This window comes from Macaca fascicularis, chromosome 3 (genome assembly GCF_037993035.2).
Source record: "Macaca fascicularis isolate 582-1 chromosome 3, T2T-MFA8v1.1".
NCBI classification, from domain to species: domain Eukaryota; kingdom Metazoa; phylum Chordata; class Mammalia; order Primates; family Cercopithecidae; genus Macaca; species Macaca fascicularis.
This window is the reverse complement of record NC_088377.1, coordinates 4,942,607-4,957,637: the sequence shown is the minus strand read 5'-3', so window position 1 is coordinate 4,957,637 and position 15,031 is coordinate 4,942,607. Positions and strand designations below refer to the sequence as shown.

Genomic DNA, 15,031 nt, shown 5'->3' with positions numbered 1-15,031 from the left:
CTCATGAGGACAGCCTCCTGCTGAGACCTAGGTGGGTAAGGATGCCTCTGCTTGAAGAGGCGACATCTGTTCCTTGGTGGACAAGCTTTTCCGTAAGCGCACATGGTAGCAGCTGTGGAGGTGGGGCAGGCGTGCCGGGTAGGGTTTTGGGAAGAGGACTCCCTAGTGGGAACCTGTTGCTGAATCACCGGGGCGTTCATGGGGGTAAAATGCAGATTCTTAGCCAGCAGGTCTGGGGTGCAAGGCCTGGAACTCTGCATGTCTGTGGGTGATGCAGATGCTGTGGGTCCTCAGATCCCACTGAGAACAGTGAGCTCCTACAAATGCAGAAGAAAGGTCTCCTGAACCTTGGTGCATTCAAGTCCTCACTTAGAGATAAAAAAAAAAAAAAAAGGAGACCTAGTCTGGGCAACATCATGAGACCCCATCTCTACCAAAAAAAAAAGAAAAAAAGCCAGGCATGGTGGTGCACACTTGTGGTCCCAGCTACACAGGAGGCCGGGATGGGAGGATCGCTTAAGCTTGGGAGGTCGAGGCTGCAGTAAGCTGAGACTGCTCCACTGCACTCCAGCCTGGGCAGCAGAGCAAAACCCCCCTGATAAACAAAGAAAAGCCACAATACAAAAACAAAAAAGAAAGGGAGACCCAGAATGGATCAGGGACTCGCCCAGGCCACACAGCTCACAGGGCAGAGTCACCGCAGGAACCAGCGGCTGCACCAGGGCTCTGTCTGGAGTCTTCAGGCATGCAGAGAGCAGAGCAGCTGCTAAAAAACACATGGGGGTTCTGAAACCCCGGAATCCAGGGAAATGGGACTGCAGAATTTTAAAATCATTTCCCTCTTAAAATCTGTCTTATTCAGTTACAAATTTAAAGGAATCCATTCTGTTTCTAAAATCCACTATGTTTTTGTACTACCTTAAAGTTTTTCACCCAGAAGCAGGATTTTGCTTTGTGATTTGTGAAATGGATATTCCCATTGGAACAGGTAGTGCGTAGACCCCACAGTTCAGATACATAATGGGTGGGAATCCTGGGAAACTGGAGAAGGTCTTAGGAGGTGTTTCCAGAACCCCTCATTGTAGATGAGGACACAGGGCAGAACCTCAGCAACCCCACATGTGCCCGCCCCGAATCTTCCCCGGGTGCCAGCACTGCCTTCACAGGCATGGCCCCACTTCAGCCTTCTGCTGCCTCAGAGCATGGCTGTTATTTCACAGATGACAAGAGGGGGGCACTGGGAGGGCATGACACGAGTACAATCACGTAGCAGGGTGTGAGCGCAGGTCCATCTGACCCCAGGACTCTTGTTGGCCCCAGAGCATTAGGCTTTCCCACGTCTGAGACCGGAATCCAAGACCCCGCGCTCCTGCTCTGATGGCCCTTGCAGGGCTTTGCAGAATGGCAGAATCTGCTAAACGCTTTCTTCTCTGGGCTCTGCCAAGAAGCCAGGCTTGGGATGGCACATGGCCTCAGATAAAATGTGAAAAACAAAACAGGACAAACATCTCCTGGGTTCCACAGGAGACGAGTGTGTGTGTGTGTGTGTGCACATGCGGGTGTGCGTGTGTGTGCAGGAGGGCTCTGCTGCGGACCAGCTGGGGTCATGTAATGGTCAGGTGGGGCCCTAGCAGCTCTCTGGAGACCAGGAGCTGCAAGTGTCCTTAATGTGGTTGGCATCTCTGCTCAGGTTACGATGAAAAACACAAGCTAGATCCACCCTGCTAAATTCTTGGTGCAGGAAGTCCTTGGCCTTTGCCTTGCTCAGCGTGGTCACTGAGTAGGTGAGCGTGTTCCTTCTGGCCACATTCCACCGTTCCTCATGCAAGTCACCCCTAGGCTCTCAGCCAAGCTGCCCTGGCCCGGGAAGCTGATTTGTCCTGTTCCACCCTGTACGACAAGGACCTCCCATTCCTTTGCAGAGCTCACGGTAACTACCCCACTGGTGATGGCAAACAGCAGGTGGTCCCCATCCCTAGAGGCCCTGCTGAGCCCGCAGGGTGATTTGGGGTTCAGACCCCAGAGGAGGTTGCGGCTCCAGTCCCTGTTGCTTGTGGAGTGGGGTCACTCTGCGCAAGCGTGTGGTCCAGCACCTGTGTTCCGCCTAGAGCAAAGCTGCAGCCTCATCCCTCACCTGGTTTGAGGGCCAGCTCTGCCCTGTTTCTTCCTGGGGTGAGTAACAAGCCCCTGGAATCCCGCTTTCTGCACACTTATAGGTTGCTGTGAGGTTCAAGGAGGAAATCTTCAGAGATGCTGCCCCAGTGGAGGGAATAAGGACAGCATTGGTTTTGTGATCATTTCTGCTCCCATCTCTGTGTTCCTCCCCAGAAATCAATCCAGCTACTCATTGAGGGAAATAAACTCTAATACTGAGCCCCCACCTCTTGGCTGTACAGTCTAGTAAAGCTTAGAGCTCAGGAGTTGAGTGTCTGAAATGCAAGCCCTGTATGTCAAATCCTCCGTTCATTAGGCACTGAGAGTCCATATACTCAGAGTCCCCTGCTAGGTGCCACAGGGGAGCTGGAGGGGACCCTTCACCATCCCTGTGTTCACTGGCTAGGACTGCTGAAACAAAGAAACAGCCTGGGCGGCTTAAACAGTGGAAATGGATTCAGTCACAGTTCTGGAGGCCAGAAGCCTAAGATGAAATTGCGGGCAGGGCTGGCTCCTACCGAGCCCCTGCAGGAGTCTCTGCTCCGGGCCTCCAGCTTCTGGGGCAATCTTTGGTGTTCCTTGACAGTAGAAGCACCATCCCAGTCTCTACCTTCTTCTCCCTGTGTGCCTGTCTGTCTCCACGTTTCCCTTTAGTATAAGGGCCGGTCATATTGCATAAGGGTCCAGCCTAATGTCTCCACTTTAACTTGATAACCTCCAGAAGACATTACTACAGACAAGGTCACATTCTGAGTTACTGGGGTTTAGGACTTTAACATACGAATTTTTAGAGGAACACAATCGATTCAAATTAGGCAATAGCGTTCTCCCGGGGAGATGGGAAGCCCAGGCACACGTCAGGGGATGTCCATGACAAAGAGTCTCCTGGTGAATGCCATGGGGCCAGGAGTCTCGAGAACGGAGTAATCACGTTGATGGAGGGGTGATGGGCCTTGTGTACAGGAACCAGGCTCTGGTGAGAGATGCATAGGGCCTGATATGGTAAATCTGGTGCTTGTCCTGCAGCGGGGGTGATTGTGCCTCCTCCTGATCACAATGGTAACGGCTGAACAGTTGAACTGGTCTTTTTTTGAGACGGAGTCTCGCTCTGTCGCCCAGGCTGGAGTGCAGTGACATGATCTAGGCTCACTGCAACCTCCGCCTCCTGGGTTCAAGCAATTCTTCTGCCTCAACCTCCCAACTAGCTGGGATTACAGGTGCGCCCCACCACACCTGGCTACATTTTTTCTTTTTTTTTTTTTGAGAGGGAGTCTCCCTCTGTCACCCAGGGTGGAGTGCAGTGGCACAATCTCGGCTCACTGCAACCTTAACCTCCCGGGTTCACGCCATTCTTCTGCCTCAGCCTCCTGAGAGCTGGGACTACAGCTGCCTGCCACCATGCCTGGCTAATTTTTTGTATTTTTAGTAGAGATGGGTTTTCACCGCGTTAGTCAGGATGGTCTCGATCTCCTGACCTCTTAATCTGCCCACCTTGGCCTCCCAAAGTGCTGGGATTACAGGCATGAGCCACTGCTCCCAGCCCACACCCAGCTAATTTTTAAAAAATATTTTTGGTAGAGATGGGTATTTCACCATGTTGGCCAGGCTGGTCTCGAACTCCTGACCTCAGGCGACCCGCCCACTTCAGCCTCCCAAAGTGCTGGGATTATAGGCGTGAGCCACCACGCCCGGCCTGAGCTGGTCTTTTATCATCAACAAACTTCTCACACGTGCTTTAAGTACCTGCTTACTTATCTTCCAGCTCACTGAAAAGAAAGCCGTCTTTGTCATGTCCTGGCCGCAGTATCCTTCAGTTTCCACTGTAGCGGGAACTGCTGCTCGTTCACTTCCCATGTGGCAACCTTGAGGCTCAGGGGGACGAAGAGATAGACGTGCATGAGATTCTACGGCTGTAGAATGAGCCCACACAGAGCAGAACGAAGGGACATGATCTCTAAGCGTTGATCCCAGTGCTGTGCTCTTTCCTTCGTATATTGGCTGTGAGACCCCTGTGCTTCAGGAAGCGTGGGGCCCAGGTGGCACCTCCCCCTCGGTCACAGCAGCTTTCTTAGCAGGCCAGGCTATGTCGATGCTTTATTCTTCTGTGCTCACTCATGCAACAGCCTTCCTGGTGCACTAGCAGGCAAAGGCCTGTGGAGAGGGCTGGTGGGCAGCTTCCGAGAGGCCTGCCTGAGTGCGGGAGGTGTGGTCTTGCTTGCTGTTGCAGAAGGACGCCTTGCGGATAACCGCTCGCATGGATCTGATCCTGGTGTTCTCAGTCGCCTCCTTGCTTGCCTCTTTTAGAAAAAGGCCTCTCCCTGTTGGGCTACCAGCTGTGCAGCTACCGTGTGACCCACACTGTGCAGAAGGTGGAGGCTGTGCAGACGTCCTACACGACCTATGCGTCCTGCGGTGGCTGGATCCCCTGGAGGCAGTGCCCCAAGACTGTTTACCGGACCCAGTACCTGGTAGTGGAGGTTCCCGAGTCCAGGAATGTGACCGACTGCTGTGAGGGCTATGAGCAGCTCGGCCTCTACTGTGTCTTGCGTGAGTCCAGGGCTGCCGGGCTGGGGCGGGGCCACCCTTGCCGTCGAGACTCCTGATGGGACAGTCACCGTTGGCACCCATTGGCCTGGAACTTGCTAGATCTTCCAGGAGCACGGTTCCCAGCCTTGACCAGGCAGCAGGGTCATCGGCAGGGCTTGTCCCTGGCTCCACTCTCAGGTTTCTGAGTCCGTGGGTGGGGGTGAAGTACAAGAATTTGCCCTCCTGACAAGTTCCTGGGTGACACTGATGCTGCTGGCCCAGGAACCCCACTTTGAGAACCTCTATTGTTCTCAGAGGGCCCCAAGTCCTCCCGCTTCTCAGTGCAGTTTGAAAGCTGCTGTCCTGTAGGATGCTTGGGGTCAGTTACCAGGGTGACCAGTGCAGTTAGGCCAGGCCAGGGTCTGAGCCGTTGGGAGGGGGCGGGGACTCAGGGCTCAGCCTACTGACACGCAGGTGATCTCTTTCAGGGGAGGTGTGTGTGTGTGTGTGTGTGTGTTTAGTGGTTGCTAATATCGAGTCAATACCAGATCTGCAATGAGTTTCTGTATAGTCAGAAGGTCCTGCCTCACAGCCCCACTGTGGAAGGACATGGGGGTGTGTGGCTCCAGCTTGGTGTTGGCCAGGGTCACTGAGACACAAGGGCTGTGGCCTCCAGAGTGCAGAAGCCACCAGCTCCTGGGTGCCCCAAGGGGGATCCTACAGGACCCATCCTTGTGGCCTGAGACCAAGACACCAGCAGAACGGAGCGCGGACTCCCCAAACCAGGGTGCCTGCCTCCTCCAGAAACCAAGGGCCCGAGGTTGCAGAGTCTGGGGTCCGCATAGACCTGCATGCTGGGCCATCCTGAGTGGGCCCTCCCTCAGCCCCCAGTGCGGTTTCACAGATGACGGGGAGAGTTGACGCATTTCTGCTGCCCCGTTCAGAGGGCCAGGCACAGACAGGGCCCAGTGGTTTGGGTGTGCTGTTAACAGGCACACTTCTCTTTCAGGAGTGTTCAAACAATACCACCATGACCGATACCTCCATCACCAATAGAAACCAGGCGGGGCCAGCTGACCCCAGAGCAATGGCCCTTCTGTACTCCCATTGCTTTCCTAGAGGGCCACCGGCAGGATAAGGCTATGCCTTGGCCATGCTGCTCAGGTGCTGGTCTAAGGAGACCCTTCCTGTCCTGATGCCTGACCCCATTTCCACTTTCCCTTTCTCCGAGGGCCACACACATAGAGGGGCCTGCTGAGCCACAGTTGCTGCTGTCCCTGCCCTGCAAGCAGCCTCCACTCCTAGTGGATGGCAGGGGCCGTTAGGACACAGGTGCTGATGCCACAGCACCTTGGTTTAGAGCATGTGGACTTTGCAGCCAGGACATGCCCTGTCCTGTCCTGTCCTGTCCTTTCTTACCTGTGGAGGCCACACCTCTTCCTACCTGTTGGCATTGTCAGGACTAGTGAGGGGAGGAGGCTCTGGGGGAGGCCGATCAGCAGCCCCTTCCTGCCCCCTGCTCTGCAGGGCCACACCAGCCCCACCCATGCCCACCATCACCTTCTGTAAGAGACCCTGGCCTGCTGCAACAAACAAGTTAATTCCCTCCCAGAAGACAGGGAGGCCCCTCCCCACCACCTGCCCTTCATCCTCCTCCACAGAACAGCCTCCAGGAACTGCCTCTTGTGGGAATCAGCCGCACTGTTAGAGTGTTAGCACCTTTAATTAGGGGCTCACCCGGGCGATGCTTTTGCAGTCAGGGAGTCCTGTGGGTGAGAGTGGGCTGCCATGGGGAGCTGCAGGGAGTGGAGGGCGAGGCCACAGGGAGGGACGTGGGGCATGAGGGGAAGTGGACTCACTCTGCGGGCGCTGAGCCCCTCAGTACATGGCCCCTCAGGTTCTAGAAGGCTCACTCTGGCACAGCAAAGAGGGGGCAGACCTAGAAGGAGGAAGGAGAAGAGGGAGGGGAACAGGCATTGCCTGAGTGCATTCTTTCTAAGAGGCCAGGGCAGGAGACCCTCCAATCCCTCAGGCGCCAAAGGAATAGGCATCCCTGGCTCTGCAGGTGGAGATCCAGGCTAGGGGAGGCCCGCGCCCCCACCACCATGGCACAGCTCTGGGAAGCCTGGCTCGGGACATGGACCCGGGGCTCTCTGACCCCCAGGCAGATTTTTGGGGGTTTATCAAGCTGCACTTTAGTGTAGAGGAGTTTGTGGCATTTGAATGCTGTGGCTGTGGCGATTGTGGGAGAAGGAACGTTTCAGGGCACTGAGGACACGGAGTTCTTTCTCAGAAAGGTCCCTGACTGTGCCGGGGCCTGGTGAAGGGCATAGCCCACGAGGCTTCTGCAGCTCCTGCTGCTCGGGGGCTGTATCCCGTGGGCCTCCATCTCTTCCCAGCCCCAAGGTCGGAGACATCACGCTGGTAGTGTGAAGGTGCCTGTGGTGGGCAGATTTACACCCCGGATTTTGGCAGCACAACCTTCTCCATGCTTGCACAGTTCTTTTCATCCAAGCTGCTTTTTCTGGGATGCCGCACGGCAGGTTGACCCCTTGGAGCTGGACGTGAGATGGTCTCAGTAAGTGACCTGTTGAGCACTGCAACTCTGATTTGTACGGAATGAAGCAGGCCTGAAGCTGGACCTGGCAGATGTTGGAGGCACCTGGAAATACTGGGAGGTGTGAAGGGCAGGAGATGCTCCTTCCTCTGCAGCGGGGCCTCCAGGTCGCTTGAGTGTGGGTGACTCACACCTCAGCTGCCCGGGGGTCTGCGCCTCGGAGTCCTATCCCCCAGACAGTGGCAAAATGCCAGACGTGGTTCCTCCTTTCTCCTCCCGCTCAATCATGACTTACACAAAAAAGCGAAGGGAGGCATCAACACACACGTGATATGATTTTCAGTGACTTTTTCAACTTTTTCATTCCAGCATTTGGAACGCAATGACACCTGGTGCATTATTTTAAGTTTTTAAAAGTATAATTACAGAAATGAATACATGAGCCATGCAGAAAATTTGGAAACACAGGAAACAGGAGGAGGAAACGATCCCAAGCCTGCTGCTCACGAATAACCACCTTTCACATGTTCTTTATCCAGGGCAGACATTTCACAAGGGGATGGCCACTGTGTCCAAGACGTTTGTAGCATGATTTTACTACTCAGCAATGTATCCACAGCAGCTTCCATGTCCATACACATGGCTCCACGGCATGCTTTTACGACCACATGGCATTACCTCATATGCACATCAGCATTCACTGAGCAAGTTCTTGCCACTTAACATTCAGTTGTTTCTAATTACTCATTAGCATACGTAATGCTGTGATGAACAGTATACGGTACAAACGTGGCTGTGTACAAGTTGGATTATGTGCTCAGGATGAATTCTGAGAAGTGGAACCCAGCATCTTAGCCATGCTCCCTAACTCCAGTGACACCCCAATTCTGCACAGGATCAACCTCCTAGCAAACTCAACCTTGTTAGGCAAATCCAGGACCCCACGGGACCAGGAGACTCCCCAAAACTTCTTGTCCTCGCAGGCTGATGACCAGGGGCCCTTTGGTGAGAACCTCCTGTCCTGACCAGGCGAAGAGGCACTGAGGAAGGAGGAGGGAGACAGGAGCGACTCCTCCCCAGCTCATCCAGTCCTCAGCCCTGGGAGCCTTGGGTTTTACTGCTCCAACAGAAAGCTCCCCTGTTGCTTCACTGGACCATGACTAACAGTGTTGCCAGGAGCTGAGCAGTTCTTTTATTGTTTGCATTGAGTTAGGGAAGAAGGAGATTTTTGACTTTCTACCAAGTTGGACTTGTTCAGCTTTCTCAGGGCACTCAGTCAGCTGGCCGGCTCCAAGGCATGGAGGGGCTTCCCGGCAGTGCCCAGTTAAGATGCAAACCTTTCACTCAAAAACACGCCTCTGATGATTAGGCAACTATTTTTGGAAGCCAATTTTGGGGGGATTACTTCTATTTAAATAGCCTTTTAGTTTAGAATAGTTTTAGATTTGCAGGGAAGTCTTTATCTTTCTGCAAAGATAATGCAGAAAGGTCCTGTACCCCCCAACCCAGCTTCCCCTAACGTTAGCATCTTACAGCTCTCGGGACAACTTGTCCTAAGGAACTAGCACTGGGCATTGCCAAGAAACTCCATACTTTATTTGGATATCCCTGCTTTCCCCAGAATGTCTTTTTCTGTCCCAGGAGCCCACCTTCCATTTAGTCCATACATCTGCTTAACCCTTAGGCCTTTGCTTTTTGCACTGGGAGACAAAGCAGAGACCATCAGACGCTCAGCAAGCCTCCACCAGGCTCCTGACATTGCCCTCCTCGAGCTGCACCCAACGTTCATTTTTCATGCACGGCCATTAGTAGAGCTGCCTGGATGATGAGGAGAAGAAGACTGAGTCAGGGACAACACAAGAAAGAGAGTGTGGCTGAGAGGAATGCCCACAGCAAGGCCGGGCGCTGGCAGACAGGGCTGTGTGAGAAGAGCGGGGATGCAGTCTGTCCGCATATTCCACGACTCTGGCTCCCCCTACTCTGGCCAGCTGAGCAGTGTCCTTGGTGATGTGGTCCCAACAGAAACCAGGGCCACCACCTTCTTTCTTGGTTGCGGAGTGCTCTGCAGAGACCCTGGGGGACCCAAGAGGCGGGTCCCTGGGATTGCAGCCTGTTGAGGCTGCCCTTCCACTTGGCCAATCCCACAAGTTTTCCCCACCCTCGTGGAGGTGAGTCTCGGACCCAGTTACCAGCTGGCCTCCTCTAGTCTTCTGGGCTCTGAGAGGTCTCAGGCTGTGCTTCTAAACATCCCCGGGCCATAGACACACAAAGCTTGCCATGCATCTGGGCATGAACTGGACAGCTCTGAGTAAAACCCCAGGGGGAGCACGGCACCCACCATCAGGATGGCTGAGTTTGGAGGCCACAGAGCGGGGCAAGCCTTCTCTGGGGCCCTGAACTGGGTCCCTCCTCCCTGTGTGTCCTCCTCATGGCTGCCCTCTGCCTTGTGGAGCTCCCATCTTCTCAGCTTCCTTCCGTCCTGGGAGATGGGGTCGTCTCCTGCCCTGGGCCCACCTCTGCTATCTTGGCAAAGGCACACTGCAGGCTCTGCGGCATTGGGCACAGGCTCCACTGTCTCCTGTCCCCTGGGGTTCAGTTTCTTCTCCTTGCCCTCCTCTTGTGTTTCTCGGAGCCCTGAGCGTCAGCCCCCGGACTCATGAAAGCTTCGCTTTGGGTGGATTCTCAGACTCCTGCAGTGCTTTCTGAGAGCTCTACAAGCCCCTTTTCTGGAAAGCCCACCGTGGCCTCCCTCTGCAGCCCTGACTGAGGTCTGGTCCCCAGGACCAGTGTACCTCCCACGGGGACCCCACCGGGCTGGCCTCTGGCCCCCCTCATCTTTGCCTCCTGCAGAGGCTTGCTGTGTTTCTGTGTCTGGAGCTGCATCTGAGCTGCACTCACACTGTGAGGGGCTGGGGAGCTGTGCAGCCAACAGCCGGCGGGCTGGCCTCAGTGGCCACCTCCAGTGCCACTCTGCCGTGCGTCTCCACGTGGGCAAACAGTGAATGTGTCCAGCTTCACATTTGTGCTGCCACACCTGGCCTACCCCAGGCCGTTCTTCCCACAGCTTTCCCCAGCTCAGGAATGGAGCCCCAGGGATGCCAGCCCCGAAGCCTGGGAGCCTTCCTGAAGCTTATTCTTCTCTTATACTCCATCCCATCTGTCAGCACATCCTGTGGATGCCCCCACCTGATCTCCCCAGGGTCCCATGCTACAGTCGTCTGCACTGTCACCTGGGCCAGCCTCCACCACACCCCACACCAGGCCTGTATCTCACCTCATGGGCGCCAGGGCTGATGTCTGCAGGGCTGCTCCGAGCTCCCCTCTGCCCAGCCCAGGCACGAGCCCCTCTCCAGAGCGGACTTCCCAGACCTCCATCCCCCACACTGCTTCATCCCTCAAGGCTCTCACCCTGTCTGAATGTCTGTAGATCGCCTTGCACTGCTGTTCCCCCACTGGAATATAAGTTCCCTGAAGGCTGGGCCCTGGGCACCTGGGATTGTGCCTGGCACATAGTAGGTGCTCAACAAATATTGAATGAATGAATGAATGAATGAATGAGCTATCAGGACTGGAAACAGCAAGCAGCCCTCTAGGGGGTGGTGGAGCCTCTTGGACCTGGACTCCTGAGGCCTGGAGGAAACAGAGACACCTAGGACCTCAACTGAAGCTGCCCTGGCAGGACAGATGGGCAGAGGATATGAAAGCCAAAGCCAGCGGCCCTCCAATGGGGTGGGTGTCTGCCCAGGCATGGGGATGGGCCCTGAACAGGCTACAGACCCACAGGCAGACTTCAGTACCAGGAAGCACCGACATGAGGCCCCTGTGAAGCAAATCAGGTTCGTCTTTTATCACCAGCATCATTAACTGGACCATTTTCTCCCAGCTCTGAATCAGTCCAGGGAGTTCACATCAAGACCCGGGGTCTGCCCCGCAGAGGGGCCTGAACCATCCACCTCCCCCTGCAGCTTGGACACCGACTGTCCTGGACTTGAGAAGTGCTGCCCCTGGTCAGGGGGGCGCTGCTGCATGGCCCCTGCACCCCAAGGTAGGCTGCTGCAGGCCGTGCTCACAGATAGGCAGCAAGGGAGGGTCTCGGTGAGGCTGATCTGTGTGAAGGTGCGGGGAGGAGTGTGTTTCTAGGAGCAGCGACCGATTTCACCAGGAGCCCCCACTGTGTGCACAGGCAGCGCCTGCTCTTAGACAATTTCTTAGTCAAAATCTGGCCCCTGAACTCTCGGGGAGGAAAAGCTCATGGCGCTCTCAGGGGCCCTGAAATGGGAAGACACGTCTGGTGGGGCAGAGACCCGGATTTCCCAGTTTGCCTGGAGAGGCCAGGAGCTCCAGGTAGATTTGTCACAGGTGCGGAGCTGGCTGGGCCTGCAGTGCCACAGGGGCCTGAGGAGCGCCACAGCGTCGTAGGCAGGTCCTGCCGTCTCAGATGCGCGCCTGCCGGTCTGGAAAGTTCTCTTTCGATTAGGGTCTGCATCCAGGAGAATGGGATGGTCTATATACATATATTTTATATATATACACACACACACATAATTTAATATTTATACATATTATTTAATATGTATACATATTATTCAATATTATTTAATATTTAAAATATTTAAATATATATTTAAATATTTATATATTTAAAATATATTATAGCATTAGTATGGTATGCAGTAATAAAGCAATAGTATACATAATATCAAGTATTATGTGATAATACTATATCATTACATTACATGCTATTCTTTAGTACATATCATATTACATATTATTATACTATCCAATATTTGTAGTATCAATAAAATAATGACACAGTATAAAGTAATTTTCTATATCAACATACTATGACAGTATAATGAGGCTGATAGGCTCTATTTACCTCCTAAGCAGATCTCTTCAAGGCAAGGCCCACTGCTGTGGGTCCCAGGCCCAGCTCACCTCTGAGCAGGGATCAGTGGTCTTCAGGGACATTAGGATGGAGAGGAGCAAGGGGCAGGCAGTGGGGACATCCCCCCGTCTCCTGTGGTAGATGTCTTTTTGCAGGGAGGTAAATGCAGAGCAGGGCCTCTCATGGCCTCTGGTTCCCTCTCCTGCCCCCTCTCCCACCCCAGCGGCTCTCGTGACTTCAACCTGTCCTGGGTCCATAATCATCAGTGTTTGCCCTTGTGCAGCTCCAGAGAGGGGCCCTGTGGGCTCCTGGTACAACGTCACCATAGTGGTGAAAATGGACTTCAAGGAACTCCAGCAAGTGGACCCCAGGCTCCTGAACCACATGCGCCTTCTGCATTCCTTGGTAGGTGAGAAAGACAGGGGCTCCCTGCATGCTCCTTTCAGCAGCTGCTCAGGCAGACCCGGGTGTGGGGCCGTGGAAGGGACCTGGGGATGGGGAGGGTGATGTTCCACAAGTGGCCCCAAATGACTGACTGTGAACCAAATTCTAATTCTTAAACAAATCAGCTTCAAAGAGGTATGATTTACATGCAACAACAGGCACACAACTGAAGCGTGTAGTTGGCTGAGTTGTGATGTGTGTACCCTCGTAGGCCCACCTGTTGTGGTGGAGAACGCGGATCCCTAAGCTTGCAGGAGTCTGGAGTCCCAGCAAAGACAGCCTAAGCCCTAAGCTCTTCCCTCACCACCCTCACTCCCAAAGTTCTCAAGTTCTGGCTCCTGCTTCATGGAAGCCGGCACCATCCTGGGAGCGCGGAGATGGGAACTGTAGCCTAGGGCTGGCGAGCACCCTGGGGTCCCATGGTTAGCAGCGCCCCTGGCCTCTCCACACAAGTCAGAAGCACACCCCAGGGTGACATGCAAAACTGTCTCCAGATGTCACCCACTGTCCCCTGGGGATAAAAACAAACACCCTTGCTGACCCCTGCTGATGACACAGCTCACACTTTCTGGCCCATCAGCAGTGATTGCCAACCAGGATGTCTTCTCCAGCTCAGGCCACCATCAGTCTCGGGAATCCCAGCGTGGACAGGGCACTGCGTGCCCCCAAGGCGGCGCTCCCTGGGGGATGGTCTGACTCTAGGGCCGGCTGCTGACAGGGGCCTGTGCTGAGAGGGGCTCAGCTTGGTCTAAAGTGCTGCCGTCGCCTCTGGAAATGCCAACACTTTTCAGACAAAGGGCCCCGCATTTTCCTTCGGCATCTGTGTAGCTCTTCTGTGCTTCAGATCTTTTGTGTGTCCCACGTGTGCCTGGGTGTCTTGGTGTTAGACCCAGGGTTGGGGCACTCCTTGGCCTTTAGACTAAGCTGGCTGGAAGCCCAGATCAGATGGTGCACACCTCCCGTTGTTCTGGGCTGCTGGCCAGTGAGCTGCTAGACGGGTAGTCTGCAGCCTCGGTCTTAACAGCCCGGGCTAGGAGTGATTCCTGTCTCCTCTTAGCTTGTTGAGGGGCTGTCCAGCTGGCCAGTAAGAAGCTAGCTCTGAAGCCACACTGCCTGGCCCAAGTGTTGCCACTCATCAGCTGTGTGACCTTGGGCAAGTCACTTAACCTCTCTGTGCCTGAGGTACCGCCTCCATTAAATATAAATAACCGGCCAGGAGTGGTGGCTCATGCCTGTAATCCCAGCACTTTGGGAGGCCGAGGAGGGCGGATCACTTGAGGTCAGGAGTTCAAGACCAGCCTGGCCAACATGGCGAAACCCTATCCCTACTAGAAGTCCAATAATTAGCCAGGTGTGGTGGCACCTGCCTGTAATCCCAGCTACTGGGGAGGCTGAGGCAGGAGAATTGCTTGAACCTGGGAGGTGGAGGTTGCAGTGAGCCGAGATCATGCCAGTGCACTCCAATCTGGGCTACAAGTAAGACTCTGTCTCTAAGTAAGTAAGTAAGTAAGTAAATAAATAAATAAATAAATAATAAATAAATAAATAGAAATAATCACAACCCTGCCTGAGACAGGGCCCATTGAGTTTAAATCATACATGTAAAGAGCTCAAGATGGTTCCTGAGCTTCCTGATATGTGTGGGGCCAGAGATGTTGTGGTTGTTGTGTTTTCACTATTGCTGTGTGCCACCTGCTGTCTCCTTGTGTATGCAGGTTTCGTGTCTCCAACCAGCCCATTACCCCCTGTAGAAGCGCCTGCCTTGCCCAGGGGTCAGGCGGCAGCAGGGGCTGGGCTCCGAGGCCTGTTTCTGCTGCTGAATAAGGGGTTCCAATGAGGCCGGGGCTGGTTCCCATTTCTGTATTCTAAATTACGAGTTGCATCTCCTCCCAGGAAGAGGCTTCAAGTGTGTATCAGAGGACCCCAGCTCTCCCCAAACCTCCTTCGGTGTTCCCAGTGGAGACTCGGGGGTTTGCTGACAAAGTTTGTTTTGGTGACCGCTGGTCTGGCTGTGCAGCTGCCGGTTTGCCCGGCTTCCCAAGGGTTGAGATTCAAGATATTAAACTGAAATAAAAATAATGCACTGAAATGAGGAAAGTGATCATTAAACCTCAAAAAGTAATTGGATGTTTGGATATACACAACAGGAGACCATGGCTTGTGATCTCAAATTGTCTAATTCTAGTTCTAATTCTCTGTCGTCAGCTGCAAGAGACCTGCAGTCTTGGCAAGGGTGGGAGACCGGGGGGTCCTGGGGCTGGCTGCTGTATTAGTGTCCTGGGGCCACCGTTACCAAGGACCACTGACTGGGGGCTTCAAACAACAGAAACTTCCTCTCTCACAGTTCTGGGGACTGGAGAGTCTGAAATCAAGGTGTCGGCAGGGCTGGTTCCTCCTGAGGCCTCCGGGCCTCTCTCCCTGGCCTGCAGGCAGCTGTCTTCTCTGTCTCTTCACACTGTCTT

The 15,031-nt window shown here is 54.2% G+C and overlaps 1 protein-coding gene across 3 annotated transcripts in view; it reads left to right on the top strand.

Annotated features, from left to right (window-relative positions):
* UMODL1 (uromodulin like 1) overlaps positions 1-15,031 on the top strand; it is a 138,211-nt gene that overhangs the window by 67,819 nt on the left and 55,361 nt on the right. For all 3 annotated transcript variants that reach the window (XR_012431973.1, XM_074033974.1, XM_015446821.4), the window contains exons 2-4: positions 4,459-4,701; positions 11,121-11,282; positions 12,409-12,530. Coding sequence is in view for 2 of the 3 variants with exons in the window: in XM_015446821.4 (XP_015302307.3) it covers positions 4,459-4,701; positions 11,121-11,282; positions 12,409-12,530 (527 nt within the window). In the remaining variant the exon portion in view is untranslated. The remainder of the gene's footprint in view (positions 1-4,458; positions 4,702-11,120; positions 11,283-12,408; positions 12,531-15,031) is intronic.